Source organism: Asterias rubens, chromosome 12 (assembly GCF_902459465.1).
Source record: "Asterias rubens chromosome 12, eAstRub1.3, whole genome shotgun sequence".
Lineage (NCBI taxonomy): Eukaryota > Metazoa > Echinodermata > Asteroidea > Forcipulatida > Asteriidae > Asterias > Asterias rubens.
Window position 1 is genome coordinate 2,090,378 of NC_047073.1, and position 19,667 is coordinate 2,110,044.

Genomic DNA, 19,667 nt, shown 5'->3' on the forward strand with positions numbered 1-19,667 from the left:
ATGTAGGCACGGGTATCATCCACTAGAAGCCCGGCTGGTAGACCAGAATGCACTAACTTCCAAACTTTTTCAAAGCAATTATTGTTCAGTGCCTCGTTTAAGTGTCACGACCGGGATTCGAACCCACAGTCTGCTACAGACAACACCAGAGCTTGGGTCCGGTGAACTAGACTGTTGGGCCACGACACGCCTTTCCTTTTTATTACTTACAGTGAAGTCTTGCTTGATCTCATACACATCGGTGTCATTCAAGTACAGCACGATGCTCTTGCTTCTACCGCCAGCAGTCAGGTCACGTTCGTAATCCACAACAACGGTGAAGTTTCCGTCGATGAAATCGTGGGCAAGGAGGTAGCTGCAGCCACTGCTGAAGTCATAGTGGGTGCGATCGTAGGTCATGAAGTGGTTGGAGCCAATAATCATGCCATTGGCTGTGGAGTTATGGAATAAAGATGACAAAAAATGTATTAACAAAATGTATGGCAGCTTTGTTGATACATGTGTTTTATATATCTAGGTCCGTTATTTCTAATGACTTATACTTTTGTCAACCAAACTAGATCCGCCTTAAAAAAACCTGCCTTGAAATAAGACGCTTTACAGATAAAAAGAAGTATAACAAGCAGCCAATAAACAAATCAAAATATGCAAAACAACAGCAAGCATAATCAGAAACAGGATTTCCATGAACCCCTTCCCCCCCAAACCCAAAAAACCCAAAACAACTACAAAATAAAACTCATGGCGTCCTATGACGAAGGAGGAAGGAAGAACCATTATCTCCCCGAAAATGACTTATTTTGCCCTGATTTTTAAAGGAAGCTAACCTTCATGTGGAGGAAGCCAGTTGATGGGGTTGAGGTACACCTTGCTGAAGTGGACAGCGTTCCACATCCTCCTCTCCATCTTAATCTTCTCTCCCTGAAACCACGCCGTGAAGTTTCCCTCGCGGTACAGCAGCATCGGCTCCGACAACATCAGCTCGTACATGCTGCGCAGAGACCCATCGGCCATCCTGATATCACCCAGCGTGTTCTTGGAGCGTTCACGCACTTCGGCGATCATCTCCTGCAGACGCTGGGTCATCTCGACCCGGCGGTAGGACTCGGGCGGGGTCTGGAGGCTGTGAAGCTCAGCGGGGAGGTGGTAGAGGACGATGATCTCACCGTTCTCGATGTCGTACTTGATGACCTCGTACATCGGATACTTGAAGTAGTCCAGGATGTCAAAGTTGTACTCTTTCAGGGTAGCGGCCATCTTCTCTTGGATGCGCAGAATGTTTTCATTGTTGGCTTCACGAGCCAGCTCAATCTGAATGCAATTAAACGATTTATGAACCATTAGATATCGGCATGTAATCAGCATTCTCCCTTTAGGCACTGGACACATAATCCCAATTGTCAAGGAGCAGAATTATCACGTTGTGTATCCCAACAAATGCATAAAATTACAAATCTGTAAGAATTCAGACTCAATTGGTCATCAAAGTTGCAAGAGAACAAAAGTAGAAAACACACCTTTAATGCACAAAATATGTGCTTTCAGATGCCTAGCAAAGGCTTCAGGACCAACGCCTTTTAATATTAGAGTGAGAAATGGCCTCTTTCTCAAAAACTATGTTACATTAACTGTAAAAGGAGCCGTTTCTCACAATGTTTTATACTATTAACAGACCTCTCCATTGCTCACTACCAAGTAAGTTTTTATAACAACAATTATTTTGAGTAAGTACTACATTTTTTTGTAATAAATATATATATTTTGATTAAAACGGTTCCCTGCAGTATTTAGTTGATTGATAGCTTGACCACAAACCTCTCCCTTGATCTCATTGAAGACAGCGATCAGCCTCTGGACATCTTCTGACTCTCGGATCTCCTCAATCTTGGCCTCCGCCTCCTGACGCCATTCCCCTACCGGGAAGCGTTCCTTTAGCTCCTCCCACTGCTCGGTCAAGTCTGCGTAGAATGCTGACCCCTTGAAGCTAGCCTCAATCTTGGCAACCATGGCGTCGACCTCCTCTGCAATTAATCCAACAATAAATAATATAGTTGGGGTTTGAAACAAAGAAAAATAGAGTGAAGCTAGACATGAACCAACGACCTCGGATTAACGTGACGGCTCTCTACCAAGGCAGTTAGCAGCCTGCAACATAGAGCCACAATGACCTCGGCCAGCGAACAAAAGTCTTTGACTTTTTGACACAAAAGCTTAGAGGCCTTAGAGAAAAACCCTTGTGGCACTGGAGAGAACCAATGTACTATTCTACTTACATATGGCAGTAGCTGGGGAATTGAACTAGTGTCGTAGTGGTGAGAGGCGAGTGTGTTGTCCACAAAAGCCAGGCGTGATATTCATCGAGTGCAAGCGCACATAACATTGGATAAGCGAATAATCAAATGGTCCTCATTGGAATTGAATGCGCACATTGACTTCTAATGAACACGCACGCCCACAGCTATGTTGTAGGGCTGGTATTTGAATGATAACGTCAAATTCAATACGCTCTATAAATCTAGAAGTTTTTTGAAGAAACCTAGGGGAAAATCTATTGCACCTTTTGTTGCAGTCCAGAGTGTCTCAATGCTCTGCACCAGCTCTAATCTCCTCAGTCTTTCCCTGGTCATTGTGGAGAGCAATGAGTCCTCAGAGAGGACGGTTTCACCTTGAACATCCTTGATAGACGTCAGGAAAATGTTCTTCTCTGCGATAGGATCCTCTCCCTGAAATGACAGTAGATTAAGTACACAGGATAAAGAAGTGGATGCGACATAACGAAAGGGCATTTTAACATACAAGGCATTTTAACATACAGTATTTCCTGCAAGATGTGGGACTACATTTGAATTAGGAGACCTAATCCTTAGCACTATGTACAGTGGCACAATATGCTGTCGATTCAGCCAGGAACAGCTTTTCTTTTTGATAAGTGCACTGGGTGCTTTTACATGCGTTACACAACACACAGGACCAGCAGCTTTAAGTCCTGTCTGAAGGCACACAATGGTCTTGCTTAAGAACACAAATGTCCCCACTGGGGACTTGAACCCACACTCTGCTGATCAAACACCAGACACTCGGCCACACAAATATCACAACATGGAATCCCCACAGAGGTTGAATTCGGTGCTCTTAACCCCTCCGATGCAAATGTCACAACTGGGACACAAATCCACACTCTGCTGATCAGAAACACCAGAGTTTGAACTCGATGCACTTAACCCCTGCGGCCAAGACACTCCCAAACACTAACCTCTGTATTATATTTGGGTTCATACACCTCAGGTTCTGCCTCAAACTCAGGGATGAAGAAGTCGTCTACGTGGCGGATGGGGAAAAGCAAATCCATCTGGCTGTTGTGTTTCTCAATCAGGCTCTTGAATAAATCCTTCAGTTCCTTGATCAATGGTGTGATGTTATTCTTGTAGAAGGATCTTACACGTTGGTTTGTGGCCTGTGTCGACAGGAGAAACATAGTATGAACATAAAATAAAATAAAAATATTGGATTTGATTGAACGAAATGTACATATTGTTTTGGGGGATATTAAGTGAAATTAACAGTTCTTAGTTTGGGTATTGCTTCAGTTTAGGGCTGTTAGACCGACAATAGACCCTATTGAATATGACGTCACCATTCAAGTATCTGCCCAACAACATGGCGTCTGCGAGTGTGTGCATGTGCGTACGCGTGCCCATACTTATATATTGTATATCTATGGCGTAAGCCATTGAAATCAATGAGGGGAATGCTGCATGGTGCATTGATGTACGAGTCTAGATCTCAAAATTTTTGGAAAAATACTTTCTTCTCGTTAACTACTTCAGAGGGAGCCACTTTCTCACAACCTCTCCCCATTACTCGTCACCAAGTAAGGTTTTACGCCAGTAATTATTTTGAGTAATTACCAATAGAGCCACTACCTTTACAATGTGAAGATTATTTCAAACGAAAGCAACAAAAAATCAAATTATCAACATAAAAAAAATTGAGGGAAATTATTCTTACGTCAACATATTCACTGCCGTCAAACTTCAAGCTTTCTGCTAATGTTGAGAATCTCTCCCTCAGACGGTCCAGCGTGCTTCTCAGCTCCTCGGTGGTTTCCGATGAGTCAATCCTGAACTGCTCCCAATACTCGGCCCACTTGGTCTGGTAATTTAAAACAGAAGGAATTTTATTTTATTTAATACCACTTGTACAATTAGACACCATGATTCACTATTTTTTTACTGCAGTTGTCTTTTTATAAAACAATATTAATAATTTTATACAGCCCTGAGCTGCCATACAGAGCTACATAGTGAACAAAAATGTTCGCACATAAAATCAACCTCTACCCATTTATATGTACTCCGGGGTAGAAAAACAATTATAGAAAAGCATCTTGCACAAGGGCACAAGGGCACAAGTGCCTTATCCGGGATTCTGTTGACAATAAAACTAACTGCAACTCAGTGAAGCTCAGTGAAACTCAGTGGAACCTCAGTGAAGCTCAGTGAAGCTCGGTAAAGCTCAGTGAAACTCAGGGAAGCTCATTTAAACTCAGTGGAGGTCAGTGAAACTAAATAAAATTTAATAAAACTCACATTAGAGTGTTCTCTCACGGCGCTCCAGTAGGTCTTAAGATCCTCAATCTTGACACCAAAACGTTGCTTTATATCGGCCACGATGGCGTTGTAGTCGGCGTTGCTCTGGATGAAGTCATCCCTGGAGGTTTGGAGGAGTGCAGACATGGCCTCTCGGCGCTCCAGCATCAGGTTGCCATTCCTCTCGATACCTACACGGATGTCGTGCAAGACCTGAGCTGCTTTCCACTACGAGTTCATGAAGAGAATATGATCATTGATAATAATAATTTATATTGGATTAATAGGCATTCGAGTCACAGTGGTAAGGTTCACTACAAACACAGTGGCAACAACCTGTTAGGTGAACCAATTGTGTCACCAAACGACAATTCACATAAACATAACTTACTTAAGAAACATAATCAGACATCAGTGAACGCTCCTTCAATCCTTCAGCGTGAGTTTTACTACATTGTGCCAGAGGCATATTTTCCACAATGCATCTCAGGAATAACAAAAATTGTCGCGACCAGCATTGTAGTTGCGACTATTTACGGTGCAACTAGTCGAGTAGTTAATTCCACTAGTTGCCCAGGGGCTGATTTCACACAGAGCCAAGATTGATCGTAACTTCAAATCAATCGTAGTTGGTTAGTAAAGTGTAATGTCACAATGTTAAGTGTGATGTCACTATGTAAGTGTGATAGCACTATGGTGATACTGACAATTTGTCTTGCGATGGATTTCATTGCTTTGTGAAATCGACCCCAGGGCCTAATGCACAACCCATGGAGCAACAGTAAAGGACTCACAATCGACATTTTTTTTTGAAATAAAAAGAAAGAAAATGAGGTAATACTTACATGGACAAACTCCGCCCACTCCGGCCTCCACTCAAGCTGAGTTCGGAGGATCTTAGAGGTCTGAAGAGATTCAACGAGTCTTGCATCGACGGTGTACTTTCCTTCAATCTCAGAGTCCAAGAGCACAAAGAGAGCGGTCTCGTTCATGTAGCCGGCTTGGAAACGCATAAAGTCTGCAGGTTGGTCTGATAACAAGTTCAAAAAAGCAAGGCAAACATACTATAAATCACAAGGAAAGCTGATTTAATTGGTGAAATGTATACAACTTTTTTTTTCTTCAAATAATGGATTAGTGAGAAAGAAACAAAACATTAAAATATAATCAACAACAATGGAAACTGACTGGATAAAAAATTGTTAAATGATTTGGGGGACTGGACAAAGAAAGATTTATTAATGTGGGACCAATGACCCAACTACATATAGACTGGCAACATAGGGCTTAACAGCTCAAATAAAGATCACTGGCTCCTTAATCTGGAGGTTCCACTTTTAGTAAATTTATCTTTGTTAAACCCAAAATCAAAAACATTTTTCTTCTAGGTGATGTATTTCTTTCAGTAGGAAACTTAAACAAATACTATGTCCACAGACTAAACGGTGTCTATCAGGAATGGTCAGACAGTAGGAGGGTTATCGTAAACTGACCTGGGTTGATATGGGCAATGTAAGAGATCTCCTTTGATTGGCTGTTGAAGTCAACCATAGACCTCATGTCTTTTCCATCCAGACTGTTGACCATAGTCACCCTGTAGATCTGATGCTCGGCGTAGGAGCGGTCTTCAAACTGACCGGTGAGGAGCATCTCATGCATTGGATTGTTGGACTGTAGCGAGAGAGCACAAACAAATTACAATAGATTTCAGAACATCTCACGATTTGGGGGAATCATTTTTATCATTTTTTGGTGATCTGGTCAATATTGCTCTACTTACAGTGATGGAGTATTTCTTCAACACTTTGTCCCACTTAATCTCAAAGGCGTAAGGTTGGACGTCTTCAGCGAGAAGGGCTTCTCCTTCCATACCCAGAACAATGGCCTTGTTGTTGTTCAGGAAGTTACTGTTGGAGGTCGGAGAAGGGAGGAAGAGTAGGCAAAGTTGAATCAGTTATTGATATAGCCTCTAATCAAAATAACCGAGCATCCCCAAACAAATCACAATAATAGTACTAGATTCTTAAATAGCGCTTTATTAACACGCCTCTAAGGGGCGTATGGAGAGGGCCAAATATTTCGTCCTGTAAGGTATGTGGAGCTACGTGTTTAAGTATTCCTTTAAAGCACCATGTAATGGTTTACAAGGTGCTGTGGCACATTAAGCAGCCAATCAAACCACGAACACAGGGGTGAACCCCTTCTCTCTTCGATAGGTGCACTTGGTTCTTTTACATGCCTTACACAACAGGATTTTTGTGCTTTGAAATAAAAAAACGAGCACAGGTCATAATGGTGTGAAATGCCACTGTCATTGAAACACTTCTTTCTTTTTTTCTTTTTTTTTCCACGGAGGAATTTTTATTATTCACACTTAAGACCACTCCTCATAATTACAAACACGCTGAAAATACGTAACATTAACAGCAAAAAATAAAATAAACAAACTACATGTACACAATACAATGTTAACCTTGAACCAATAGTTTGAAAGAGTCCCATTTTCTTGTGAAAATTAACAATGGAATCATTGGTGATGGAGATGTATTTATCCAAAGTATAATAAAGCTTTAAATCCAGCTTTAATAGTGCAAGGGAGGGTCTATTCTCACTCATTTTCATTTTATAGGTATGGAAGCGACACAAAAGAAGGATCAGATTAAGAGCACTCCAAGATTTTTTTGTAATACCAAAAAGGAAACACTTTTTGCCAACATAGAAAAAGATTTGATGATATCACATATCGAAAATAACGGTTTGTACACGTTTGTTCACAAGCGCCTTGAGGGCCACTGAGCAGTTTGTACGAAGCCATTATTAATGATATGTTTATGATTCTTATTAATCAACTTACAAGGCAGTGGACATGTCCAGTCCGGTGATGGGATGACGTACAGACACATCCAGATCATATCCGACACTCTCTGATGAACTTGTATTCTGGATTTGCAGCATGGCTTCCACCAACTTCTGTTCGTCCTCGCTGTATTTTACAACCAGACTGGTACTGAAGATGGTGTCTTCAAGTTGGACGGCTGCGTCCAATGTAGCTTGGATGTCCTGCAAAACAACATTTTGTGATGCGATCAAGCTAAATGAGTAGTTTGTGGAGTGACTGAGAACGAGTTACTCATTCTAACTTAGGACTAGCCATACGTTGATATCTCCTAGGACTAGTCCTAACTCTTTGTGAAATCGACCCAAGATACTTCACAGAGGCAACAAAGCCATCATCTCCATTAATTTCTACCGTAAAAATGTACAATTTCCTACTAGGATGCCCCTTTACCAAGGAGAAAAATGCCTCGGTGTCCTTGCCCGTTCATAAACGAAGCATACAGGCCTGTGATGAGATTGAGTTTGAGACACACAGATAGAAAAACAGTGTGACAAACATAGAGACCATTTAATTCTGTAAAAGGCAGTGGACACAATTGGTTATTACTCAAAATAATTATCAGTATAAAACCTTACTTGGTAGCGAGTAATGGGGAGAGGTTGATAGTATAAAACATTGTGAGAAACGGCTCCCTCTGAAGTGACGTAGTTTTCGAGAAGGAAGTAATATTCCACGACTTTGATTTTGAGACCTCAAGTTTAGAATTTGAGGTCTCGAAATCAAGCTTCTGAAAGCACACAAGTTCGTGTGACAAGGGTGTTTTTTTCTTTTATAGTTATCTCTCAACTCTGATGACCAATCGAGCTGACATTTTCACAGGTTTGCTATTTTATGCATATGTTGAGATACACCAAGTGAGAAGACTGGTCTTTGACAATAACCAATAGTGTCCAGTGTCTTTAAAACATCTATAAAACAAAGTTGTTAACACATTTTCTTTGTGACTGCTGGCTACAAATGATTTGCAGATGAGAAGGTAAATTTGATTAAATTACCTGTTGGTTGCGCCTGGAGAAAGTAAGCATAGCACGACGGTTATTCTGTCTGGAGTTAATGAGAGAGTATGATCCTGCGAGCATCATGATAGATTCATCCATGTTGTCCATGACATTGATCTGACACACAAAAAAAAACCAATAAATTATATAAAGAAGCAGTACAATGTTCTTACAAACTGGGCACTATTGTAAACATAGAAAGGTTTGCGGTAACACCATGTAATGATGATCTCTAATGAGTTGGGGTGGTTCTGAAAAGAACCTTTGGTTGAAACTCTACGTTTCGATCAGTATGCTCTGATCGTCTTCTGGAGAAAAAAAAGAAAAAAAAAAAAAAAACGAGAGAAAAAAAAAGATTTTTTTTGTTTTTGTTTAAAGCTACATACAGGGACACATTGCCGTGGATCAGGAAAGTTGGTCTATGAAAAACGCTTGAAACCGTTTGTTTTGAAAGGCATTTTGTGAGAAAGATGTTTTAAAAGTAGAATATATTGATCCACACAAATATGCCTCGAAATTGCGTGGTTTTCCTTTTATTTTGCGAACTAACAAGGTCGGCCAATTTCGAGGCATTATTGTGTGAATCATTCTATTCTACTTTTATAACATCTTTCCAACCATATGCATTTTACGACTAACGGTTTTTAACGGGAAGAAATTGGGCTGGCAGCATCATACAGATACTCTTGGTTGCATTTTGGGGGTCAATGACCCTGTGTGGTATACAATGGTGAGAAACTCAGGTGCGGGAGATCATTTTATAATCTAGACATCATCCAGCACAGATCCAATTATTGGCATCATGCAATCCGAATTACAGAGAAATCCCTAGGGTCGATTTCAAAAAGCATCCATCGTAAGACAACCTGTCAGCATTACCATGGTGATTTTCATTGTGACATCACACTTTACTAAGCAACTACAATTGATTTGCAGTTAAGATCAATCTTAGCTCTTTGTAAAATCGGCCCCAGGTAACAATAATACATATGACATCAAAGCAAAGGACTCACGTCAAAAGTAGCCATGTCTGATAGTTCGTCATTTTGCCTGAGGACGACTCGGATCTCCTTGGGGAGAGGCTCCAGGTTCATTGGATGGATCAGGACAATCCTGACCTGGTTCCTCTCTGTCGTCAGCGCAACGCTGATCATCTCATCATCGGTCAGCTCACCCCACAAGAACGCGGCTTCACGCGACTGGATTGCCTCTTGGATCTCACTGCCGAGGCGGAGCTTCATCTTGGACAGGGCCGGGTACTCGGTCAACTGAGGGAAGGTCAACTGGAAATCCGCTGTTTTCTTGGGGCTGTTCTTATCCCAGTTGCACATCAAGTTCATCTGTTTACATACAGGGAAAGAACAATGAATCATCATTAAATTACAATAAAAATAATCACGGCACAATTCCATATCGCTGTTAAAGGCGTTGAACATGTTTGGGTCATTTCTCACTTGGTGTATCACAACATAATGCATAAAATAACAAATCTGTGAAAATTTGAGCTTCAATTGGTCATCAAAATAGACCGTCAAGCAGGTTTATGACATTGGACCCAAGTCTTACTGTATTGCTTTTTGTTACCTTCAGTTAGATTGGAAAACTCACATGAATGTAAAGTGAGGGTATACCACTGTTTTATAATGTATAAGATTTTGACAACTCCTTCAAAGTCATGTGGTTTTATAGAATGGGATTTAAAAAAAACTTAATCTCATAATGAAATTTTTCAATTTTAATAAAATTCAAAGAAAAAAAATACTTGCCATTCGAGATTCAGAGATTTGCAGGTCTGTGTTGAGGTTGCAACCAGATTCGCCTGAGCCGTAGCGGGTGACGACCACGAAACTTCTGTCAGGCATATACGTGTTGGTTATGCTGAACTCAGTATTATAAGTAATCGACTCCGTCTCGGTTGAACCAGACAAAATGTAGAAGTTGAACTTGACATTCTCACCCTCGGACGGTTCGATCGTCAAACTGACTTCTTTGGTGTCTGTATTGTAGTTGTACACAGTGGTGATGGTCAATGGCTCAAAGTCTTCAGAGCTAAGAACGAGAATTGTCGTGTGGACCTCGTCGAACAAGTTGACCTTAGTGTATGATAGGTCAACCTCGGCGATAGGCTTGGGCTCGGAGCCGCGGTACAGCTTCACGTTGGGGTTGAAGGAGTTGACGGCCTCGTTGTAAATAGTGTGGAGGCGGTAACGTCGCTCCAGAAGCTCCACGTTGGTGTCCACGTCGTACAGCTTCATGCTCCCGTCGGATTCATCCTTGGCGAGAACGGAGAAGCTGAAGAGGGTGTTCTGGGAAACGGCAACGGAGAAAGTTGTCGATACTGAGGTGTCCATGGTGTACACCACGATGACATCAGTCTGGATGGTGTTATCGGGAGAGGTGAGCAAAAGAGTTGCGCTGTGAGACTTCTCCTCCTCTCTAGTATCGTTGGTGTACGTGATGGAGACTTCAAATTTCTCTGTGGTCAGGACACCGTTGGTTCCAAACTCGATTGAAGAAGCTCCCTGAAGAGTGCCTGCGTTGAGGTCAAACTTAAGCATGTTGGACGAAGTAACAGTGCGCTGAATGGTCTTGAGGGTGACCGTAAGATCTTTGTGTGTCACAGCGCCGTTGCTCTTGTCCTGCAAGTTGATCACCATACCCAACGGGCGCTCCTGGTTGGGGAAGTACATCAAGCGGGTATCAATGTTGGTAGTTGCTGAGCCCTGGTCAACGGTTACGTTGAAGCTGACATCTTTGCAAATGGCAAGAGGTGTTCTGAGGATGACCTTGAACTCACGGCGGTACATGAAGTCTTCGTCTACCATTTCCTTCAAGTCGTATTTCACTCCGGCAAACAGGATGGGTTGCTTCTTCCTAAATAGGGACACCTGATGGTCATGGTTACCGTCCCGAACGCTGACCACAATTTTGTAGCCCATTTCGGGGAGAGGCTGCGACATGTTATTACTTGTTTCATAGATGATGAAATAGCGACCTGTTTCATAATCCTTACTGTACTCGTAGTCAGTGCTTTGAGAATAAAACAGCTCGTTGTTTAAGGTGGCTGTGTGCACCGAGTGCTGTTTGCTGGCAGACATCATTGAAGAAGCGGAGTACATGAGACGGTAGTTTTTGTTTGGAATGTCGATCAAGGAAAAGGCGTTAATGTCTGTTCTGGGTTTACCTTCCTCTGTAGAGACAGCAGAGTCCATACCGATTGCGAAGACCTTGGCTGTCCCCATAGTGATGTTGAAACCAAAGTCCTTATAATTAAGGGACTCGTGAAAGTTTACTGCAACCGAGATTGGACTGGCTGGACTAGTAACGTTGAATGAAGCCACCAGGTCTCTGTCTTTGTCTTGGGCAAACTCAATGCTACGGTCGGTGAAATCAAAGCGATACGCAACAAGCTGCTGATCAATGAGGGACATTGAGGCACCTGATGAGACATCAGAACCCTGCATCCAGACGAACCAGTTGGTTGAGAAGCTTCCAAGAGGGTAGGTCAAGACGGATGAGATGTTATGAGCTTCAAGATTTGCCTCCTCGTCAGATGTTGGAATGTAGCTGGAGTCCAGCGACGCCATCTGATCTTTCCAGTGAAGGGTGGTGTTAAGGACCATCTTCTCTGACTTGACGAACTCCCATCCCTGTTTGACTGCGTATCTCCACGTCTCAGAGCTCATGGAGGCCTCAAAGGCACCCTTCCTAGGTCCAGCAACGGCGGTGTGAGTCGAGATGACGGCTTGGATGATCTGCTTCTCCGAGGTGTTGTTCAGGATAGCGAAGGAGAAGTCAACAGGGTGGGTCTCGTTGCGGACAGTGTGCTGCTGGATCTCGATGTTGATGTTGTTGGCTGGGTTGCGAAGCTTGAAGTTCAGGACTTCGTTCATCCTGGATTCAGAGGACTCCCATGTCAGCAGATGTCCCATAACAACCTGAAAATAATGGGTAAATTAGTAGAAATAGAACCGGTTGAGTATTGACCCCTTGCACGCTCGTCACACGAGGTGACTGTGCCAGGCTCACTATTTTGGCATTAGGTTTACCAGTAAATGCTGCGTCGCCTAAAAAACGCACTTCACTGAAAATGGCACAGTGACATTGCCCACCAGTATGGCGCATCAGAGATTGTTCTGATGACGACATCAGGTGAATTGGGTCAATACCACAATAAAATGTTTGCTTGCTGAGATGGGGTTTATAATGTTTTGTACACCATTTTGGCAAATGTCGCCCAAAGCAAACAGGAAGGGTACTCTTTACCCCTGCGGGTGTACAAACCCCATGGACCCCCTCAAGGAGCGTTTTTTTCATACCATGGTAAAAAGATTTGTCTTTGATGGAGATAAGCTATTGTTATCCTTCAACACTATTATGAAATCGACAATGTTAAAAAAGCAGACAACGAAATGGAGAACGAAATGTAATCGTGTTTAAAATCAGGGGCAAGATAAAACTTCCTGGGGGCAAGATTGAGATAAAAGCTTAATTTTTCTGCGAGCGCGAAGCAACGCCTGATTGAGATAAAAGCTTAACGTTTATAGTTTTGAGGCTGTTCCTTATGGTTTTATCTTCATCTTCTTATGAATTTTATCTGAACTTCTTTGATGAGTAATTTTTAATTTTTTTTTCAAATATATTTTTTAATTTTATTTTTTTAAGGGGGTTTAAAAAAAATGGATTTCTGGTTAAAACATAGAAATCATATCCCTGGTATGACAGAAAATAATATTCCGATGAAGGTGTGGGTTACCTTATTGTCCTGGCTGCATTCTTCTCCGTTGTAACGATAGCAGAGTTTGCTGGTAGCTTCAGAGAGACCAATCCTTCCGTTGTATTCCGTCTCGAACAGGAAGCTCAAGAGAGGGAAGCGACTGAACGTCCATTCGGTCTTTAAGTCCCACTCAGTGTGACCCTGCATGACAAAAAAAAACTAGATTAATCAACATCATAAAATACAGATATTCAGTTCAAAGGCACTGGGCACTATTGGTAATTACTCAAAATAATTGTTAGCATATAAACTTACTTAAAACAAGCAATGGGGAGCTGTTGTTAGTATAAAACATTGTGAGAAGGCTCACTCTGAAGTAACATAGTTTTAGATAAAGAAGTAGTTTCTCACTTCAGCCGAGGTCTCGAATTCAAGCATCTGAAATCACACACATTGTTTGACAAGGGTGTTTTTTCTTCAATTATTCTCTCACAACTTAGTTATTTTATGCATTTGTTAGATGGCTGGTCTTGGACAATTTACCAAAGGTGTCCAATGCCTTTAACTAGCAAAATATTTAACAGTTTTTACTGTGCCTTGAATACCCAGTAGGGTGGATAAGTGTGCATTACACGTCTTTATTATTATCTTTTTAAAACTAACTATTCACCTCTACGGTCTTGTTGGTGTACTTGGTGCTAATGACAACGTCCTTAACGTTCTTTCCGTTGACGCGTCTCAATGTGTTCACATCAACCGTAATGATGTTATCTCTCTTCTGTTTCTGCCATGCTGCTGACACGTTGAGGTTGACGTAGCGGCCGCTGATCTGCAAGTCCGTGCTGTATCGTAGCTTCTTCATGCTTTCTGTCTTCACAACATCACCTGAAATAAGTCAAAGTCAGAATCTCTACTAGTTAAAAACGATCTTGGTATCGATCAATGGAGAGCTGTTGATAGTATAAAACATTGTAAGAAACGGCTCAAGCATCTGAAAGCAAACAACTGGTGCAACGGATTGATGAAACCCAGCCTACATCCGTTTGGACTGTAAAGGGGGTAACCCTGTTTCAGCCCTAGGAGTAGGTGGCAACAGCCTCTGAAAAAAAAATTGTAGCCCTCACCTTCAAGTGACCTTCAGGGCTTGTGTGTCTGGCGAGTTGCATAAAAAAAAATTTAAAACAAGTTAGCTGGGTAGCATTTTTTCTTGTAGCCGGCTTTATGGAACTAGGCCGTGATGTGCTGCAAAACACCCCCATTCTGAAACAACTTCACAGGCTCCCTCAATGCAATAATTTCAAGCTGATGCTCATTGTCCCCAAAGCACCTTAAGGCACTGGACTCAGCCGTGCTACTCATTTTTCCAGTTTGATAGCCCGGCAGGCTAGTGGGAAAATAACCCAAAAGTCAATATCACAAACAGCATAACTGTGCTGACGGTGTTGTTAAGTTTGTGCCGTAACTCAAGACATATAATGTGTTTTTTCGGGCTACCAAAATCTCATTAGGGCTGCTAAAAATTCTTGGTTACTAGCCCTGCTGACTACCAAGAAAATACACTTGATTTCGTCCCCTGGACTTGCGGATGAGAAGGTAAAACTTACGGAATGGTCTTGCCCTTTCAAAGACGAAGCCTGTTCTCACCTGTAATAGTCACCATGGCTGTTTTAGGGCTGTCCAAGGACATCCAGAGGGCCACCCGAGTCTGATCACCATCACGGACGGCGATGGAGCTTCGGTACTTGACCACGTTGCCGCTGGGGCTGGTAATATCCATACGAGGGTAGAAATTAATGACTGGGTCACCGTCGACTACCTCTGGTCTTGATTCAACCTCAGCGTCCAGGGTGTACACGTTGGTTTTGTCCATAGTCAGAGCAACCTCCAGCTTGCGGAGCAACTCGTCGTTGAACATCTTACCTGTATAATAAAACAACGTAAAATCTAGGGAATCTATGGAAACACTAAACTGACACTTGGCAAGCGTACATTGTATGTACAAACACAGACATGCTAGCTCTGGTTGTATAGACGCAGCCGTCTTTACACACCTTAACAGTAGTAAATTTCACTAGCCGCCCAAGTATAATAATAATAATAATAAGCATTTGTAAAGGCACACTGCATCTGAAGCATTCAAAGGCGCCGGTCAAGATATAAAAAGTTACAATTTGTAAGTGGTAGGGAAAGCAAATGTGAACAGGTGTGTGTTCAGTTGCTGCTGAAATAAGGGAGATGTTTTCAGGATAGTGGTATTATAATTTAGGCCCGGTCACACGGGCCTCAATAACAAGATCGAAAACAAGCGTTAAAAATGCACGAGTAGTTGAATAAGCGTGGGCGTATTTTGCGTGGAGCAACTCTCTTTGCGTCGTTTTCATTATCGCTGCAGTGTGACTCAGCCTTAAGGCGTTTGTTGATACATACCGTGTAGATCAAGGGTCTTGAAGGGTGAGATAACATTGAGGCTCATGTCCTTCTCGTTGCGATTGTAGGTGAAGTCCACTTGGAAGGTGCGTGGGTTATCAGTGTCTGGGGCTCCCATCATCAGATGGAACCTGTCTGTGATCTCAACAACATTCTTCACGCTCTCCTGCGACAATAACAGACAAAGAGTTGCTTTTACACTTAGAGCCATAAAATGAAGATCAATTTCAAAAAGCCTTTAAGCTTCTCTGCTAACAAAGCGAGTGGGTAACAGTTTCTCTACGAAAAGAGAAAAGGGAAGTTTACCCTTCAGTGGGAGAGAAGGAGTTGGAGCAAATCATGGGCCCGAGGTTGACAATTCTTTGAATGTTGGAAAAAACAGCGTGATAAAAGGAGACTGATCGAAAATTTGAAAATATTTAGATCCAAATCTGAAACTTGCATTTCAAGTAGAAGCTCGGGCGATCGTGCGATCGTGCACAAAGACAAAGTGGGACTTCAGTTCAGGATCAGTGGTTTTGTTCGTGCTGAAATGGTGTGCACAAAAATGTTTGCACTATCAGTAGATCTTGCAGGGTGCAATTTGCCAAAGTGCGGGAATAGTTTGCTTAATATGTCGATCGTTTAGGTTTGTGCAATATGGCAATCCTGCATGAATTAATTGTGCAATTTCACAACAAAATTTAACCCTGTGGAGAACCCTGCGTACATTGTAGTAATTAACCTTCTTAAACATTGTTCCATAACATACAAGAGAGCAATGGACTTTTTATCAAGCTGAATGCTCTTACCGTGTCTTTGTCGTAAGATCCTTCGATTTTCCATGAAGTGAGCGAGGGGTCAGTCTTCTCGATGGTGACCAACATTCGGCCTGGTCCAGTCAGTGGGTACATCGGAGTTCCTTTCTGTTCAAACATAAGTAACCAGACATAAGCAGTTATTGGTTGATAAAATTTGCCAACACACTGATATGAACTGTCTAAATTTTCCTCTTCTTTTTTTTAAGGGGGGGGGGGGTAAAAATATGTATCCAAAACCACTTATGAATGTATCAAAAATGTTAACTAAGATCGACTTGAAATTCTATTTTAGAAAAAACAGAATGCTTTTAGCACTGCCAAGTTAGGGTCAAAGAAATTAATTATTATTTATTTATTTTTTCCTTGGGGGGGGGGGGGTTGTTTGGTGGGAAAGGGTCAAACCAAAAGTTAACTAACAAAATTTTTTACGAAGAGTGACTTCGAGGCAAATTTAAGGAGAAAGTTTTTTTTTTTAACTGCCAGGGATGTGATGGGCTGTTGAAAAAAAAACTTAATTATGAGCTTGCGAGCACAGAGCGTGATGCTTGCGAGCACAAAAGCTTCCGAGTGGGAGCCTGCTTACAATCAATTATCTTTGGTTTTGAAAGCCCTACTCTGTGGGGTTCCATGGGGTTTTATCTTTAATTTTTTTTGTTTTTTTGTGGGGGCTTAAAAAAAAGTGGATTTCCGGTTAAAAACGGAGAAATTACACCCATGACTGTTACAATGGTGATGTGCACCTACCCTGGCATAAGACTTGGGCAAGGCGAGCTCAGAGCAAACCTGGACACCGAAGTATTTAGTTATTCCCGATCCTGAGCAGTATGAGAGGTCAAGGCGCTCTGGGATTCCTGGCATGGCGTAGGATTCATCTTGGCGTCTCAGGTAAATGTTGGAGCTGCAGTGGGACGGGAGAAACATTTTGGTCAAGATTTGAAGTTAAAGTGATCTTACTCATTCCTGTGCACCCCTTAAACTGATGCAGAGTATAATTCATGAAAAAAAATTAAAAAAATACAGGCTGGAAGTTAAACATAGGCCATGCCGGCCATGCCCTCAGTTGCCCCAGGTTTTAGGATTGTCCAATGGAAGTGCCCTTTGCAAAATGAAAATGGCCTTGCCCTTTCAAAGATGAGATTTACACTCTGAAACAAAATTGAAACCAGCCAATAAAAGTCCAGGATCTTGGTCCTAGTTTCCTTCGCAAATTCTGTAAACCCAAACACTTTATTGCACACAACCATATGGCGCTCTGTTGATGTTAATTTTTCTAAATTTATGATGTTAATTTTTTTATTATTTATATTTCTCTCCCCCCCCCCCCCACTTGAAGGGATTGCCGACTTGAGCCGCCAAAACGACCATGTGGTTGTGGTCTCTTTTCAATCTGGAGCTTATTATTCAGGCTATGAAACAAGAATTCATCTATAAGAGATATTAAATGTTCATCAGGGATAAAGAATATTAATTTTGGTTTTACCCATACACTGATGTGTGTTAGCACTGTATACTCGGTCCTTTCCAGAGTCCTGTGAAACAGGCATGTTACTCAGGTGGGATTCGAACCCATGACCCTTGCAATTCTAGAGCAGTGTCTTACCAACTAGACTACCGAAGTTGCCTAGTAGCTAGAGGCAGTTCCAAAAATTAAGAATTCATCTCCCTACCTGACATCGATGATGTTCTGTTTCTTCTCTGGTACGTCCAGCTTCAGTTCAAATGCCTTTCCGTCGGTGAATTGAATCTTTCCACCAAGGGAGACAGACGAGAGGAGACGACCAATGTGGTTCAATCCGGAGCGAGTCGTACGGGCCATCACTTCCATGCTGGTGCTGATCTCAACAGCCGCGCTGAATACAGAAAAAATAAACATGTGAAAAACTTATTTCTTAGTGTATGTGGCTAGAGGTCTTCCTGATCCTGCCTTAAAGGATCCGGGTACTTTTTGTAACACAAAACACAATGTCCACAGATTTACATTAAACTTACACTGTTTAAAGATTTTGATACGTTTCTACATGCTAAAATAATTTTTGTCTCATGATCACTGAGACGAAAATTATTTTCATGACATTGTTTTACTAATTTCTCAAAAACTACAGCACCTCAGCAAGTAAAATTTTCAGGGAAGCTTTCTACTATCATTATCTTCAAACTGTGTAAGTTTAATGTAAATCTGTGGACATTGTGTTTTTTGTCTTACAAAAAATACAAAGACCCTTTAGAGACCATAGCAGCCACAAGTGGATGTGATAGGCTGTTCAGAAAAAAAACTGAATTCCCAGTGCTAAGTGCGAAAGCCTGAAAACTTGCGAGCATGGAGGCAAATTATTAACATTTATCTTTGGTTGTAAAGCCCTACTCTGCAAGCTGGAGCACTATTAGGTTATATCGACATTTCTTTTCTATTTTTTGAGGGTGGGGGGAGTGGATACAAAATTGTTTTTAAATATTTTTTAAAGGGCAAAACAAGACGGAATACCATTTTATAATAGAGTACACATCCCTGCTTGTATCAAAATGCCCGTAGTGGCTGCAAACCACTGCAAGATTTGACCTTCTCCCATTCACACAAAGAGGTCAAAGTAAAGGTTGTGTCGGGATATGATATTTTTGAAATATTTTTAATAATTGGTCCTCGAAGTTGCAAGAGAATAATGAAAGAAAAACACCCTTGTTGCACAAAACTTGTATGCTTTCAAATGCCTAAAAAAGACAACTTCAGGCCTGAAGTCTTAAAATATAAGAGTGGACAAACTATCTCTTTCGCAAAAACTGCTGAACTTTTGAGGGAGCCGTTTCTCACAATGTTTTACACAATCAACAGCACACTGCATTGCATGTTACCAAGTAAGCTTTAATGCTAACATTTATTTTGAGTAATAACTAACAGTGTCAAGTGCTTTTGTGGAAAGAAGAAAAGCTTATTTGTGTATACGTTTAAAGAGTATCTTACCTTGGCTCGATGATACCGCTGATCTCAAAGCTCTTCTTGGGCATCAGGACTCCGCGAATGTCGACCTTTCCTTCAGTCCTGATTTTCATTGAGACGGTTCCGTTGATGGCCAACTTCAGGGGAAGACCAATGACTGTTGGAATACTCCAGGAGTTGTCCGTCAGCACGGCATTCTTAATTATCTCATGAGTCTGTTCCTTAGCCAAACTCATCAACATCTGAAGATTTTGAAGTAATCAAAAAAAATAATTGAAAAAAAAAAAAAAAAAAATAACTCATCA

The 19,667-nt window shown here is 41.6% G+C and overlaps 1 protein-coding gene across 1 annotated transcript in view; it reads right to left on the reverse strand.

The window, feature by feature from the left end:
* The window catches only part of LOC117297544, a 43,754-nt gene that overhangs the window by 8,996 nt on the left and 15,091 nt on the right, over positions 1 to 19,667 (reverse strand). The window contains exons 16-37 of the mRNA XM_033780639.1: positions 19,387 to 19,604; positions 18,098 to 18,280; positions 17,175 to 17,328; positions 16,422 to 16,535; positions 15,631 to 15,796; positions 14,848 to 15,123; positions 13,874 to 14,088; positions 13,243 to 13,404; positions 10,253 to 12,424; positions 9,500 to 9,826; positions 8,484 to 8,603; positions 7,444 to 7,649; positions 6,370 to 6,496; positions 6,083 to 6,260; positions 5,435 to 5,619; positions 4,590 to 4,817; positions 4,009 to 4,152; positions 3,254 to 3,454; positions 2,558 to 2,723; positions 1,816 to 2,021; positions 828 to 1,311; positions 211 to 431 (exon numbers count right to left, since the gene is read on the reverse strand). Coding sequence (XP_033636530.1) covers positions 211 to 431; positions 828 to 1,311; positions 1,816 to 2,021; positions 2,558 to 2,723; positions 3,254 to 3,454; positions 4,009 to 4,152; positions 4,590 to 4,817; positions 5,435 to 5,619; positions 6,083 to 6,260; positions 6,370 to 6,496; positions 7,444 to 7,649; positions 8,484 to 8,603; positions 9,500 to 9,826; positions 10,253 to 12,424; positions 13,243 to 13,404; positions 13,874 to 14,088; positions 14,848 to 15,123; positions 15,631 to 15,796; positions 16,422 to 16,535; positions 17,175 to 17,328; positions 18,098 to 18,280; positions 19,387 to 19,604 — 6,453 coding nt within the window. The remainder of the gene's footprint in view (positions 1 to 210; positions 432 to 827; positions 1,312 to 1,815; positions 2,022 to 2,557; positions 2,724 to 3,253; positions 3,455 to 4,008; positions 4,153 to 4,589; positions 4,818 to 5,434; positions 5,620 to 6,082; positions 6,261 to 6,369; positions 6,497 to 7,443; positions 7,650 to 8,483; positions 8,604 to 9,499; positions 9,827 to 10,252; positions 12,425 to 13,242; positions 13,405 to 13,873; positions 14,089 to 14,847; positions 15,124 to 15,630; positions 15,797 to 16,421; positions 16,536 to 17,174; positions 17,329 to 18,097; positions 18,281 to 19,386; positions 19,605 to 19,667) is intronic.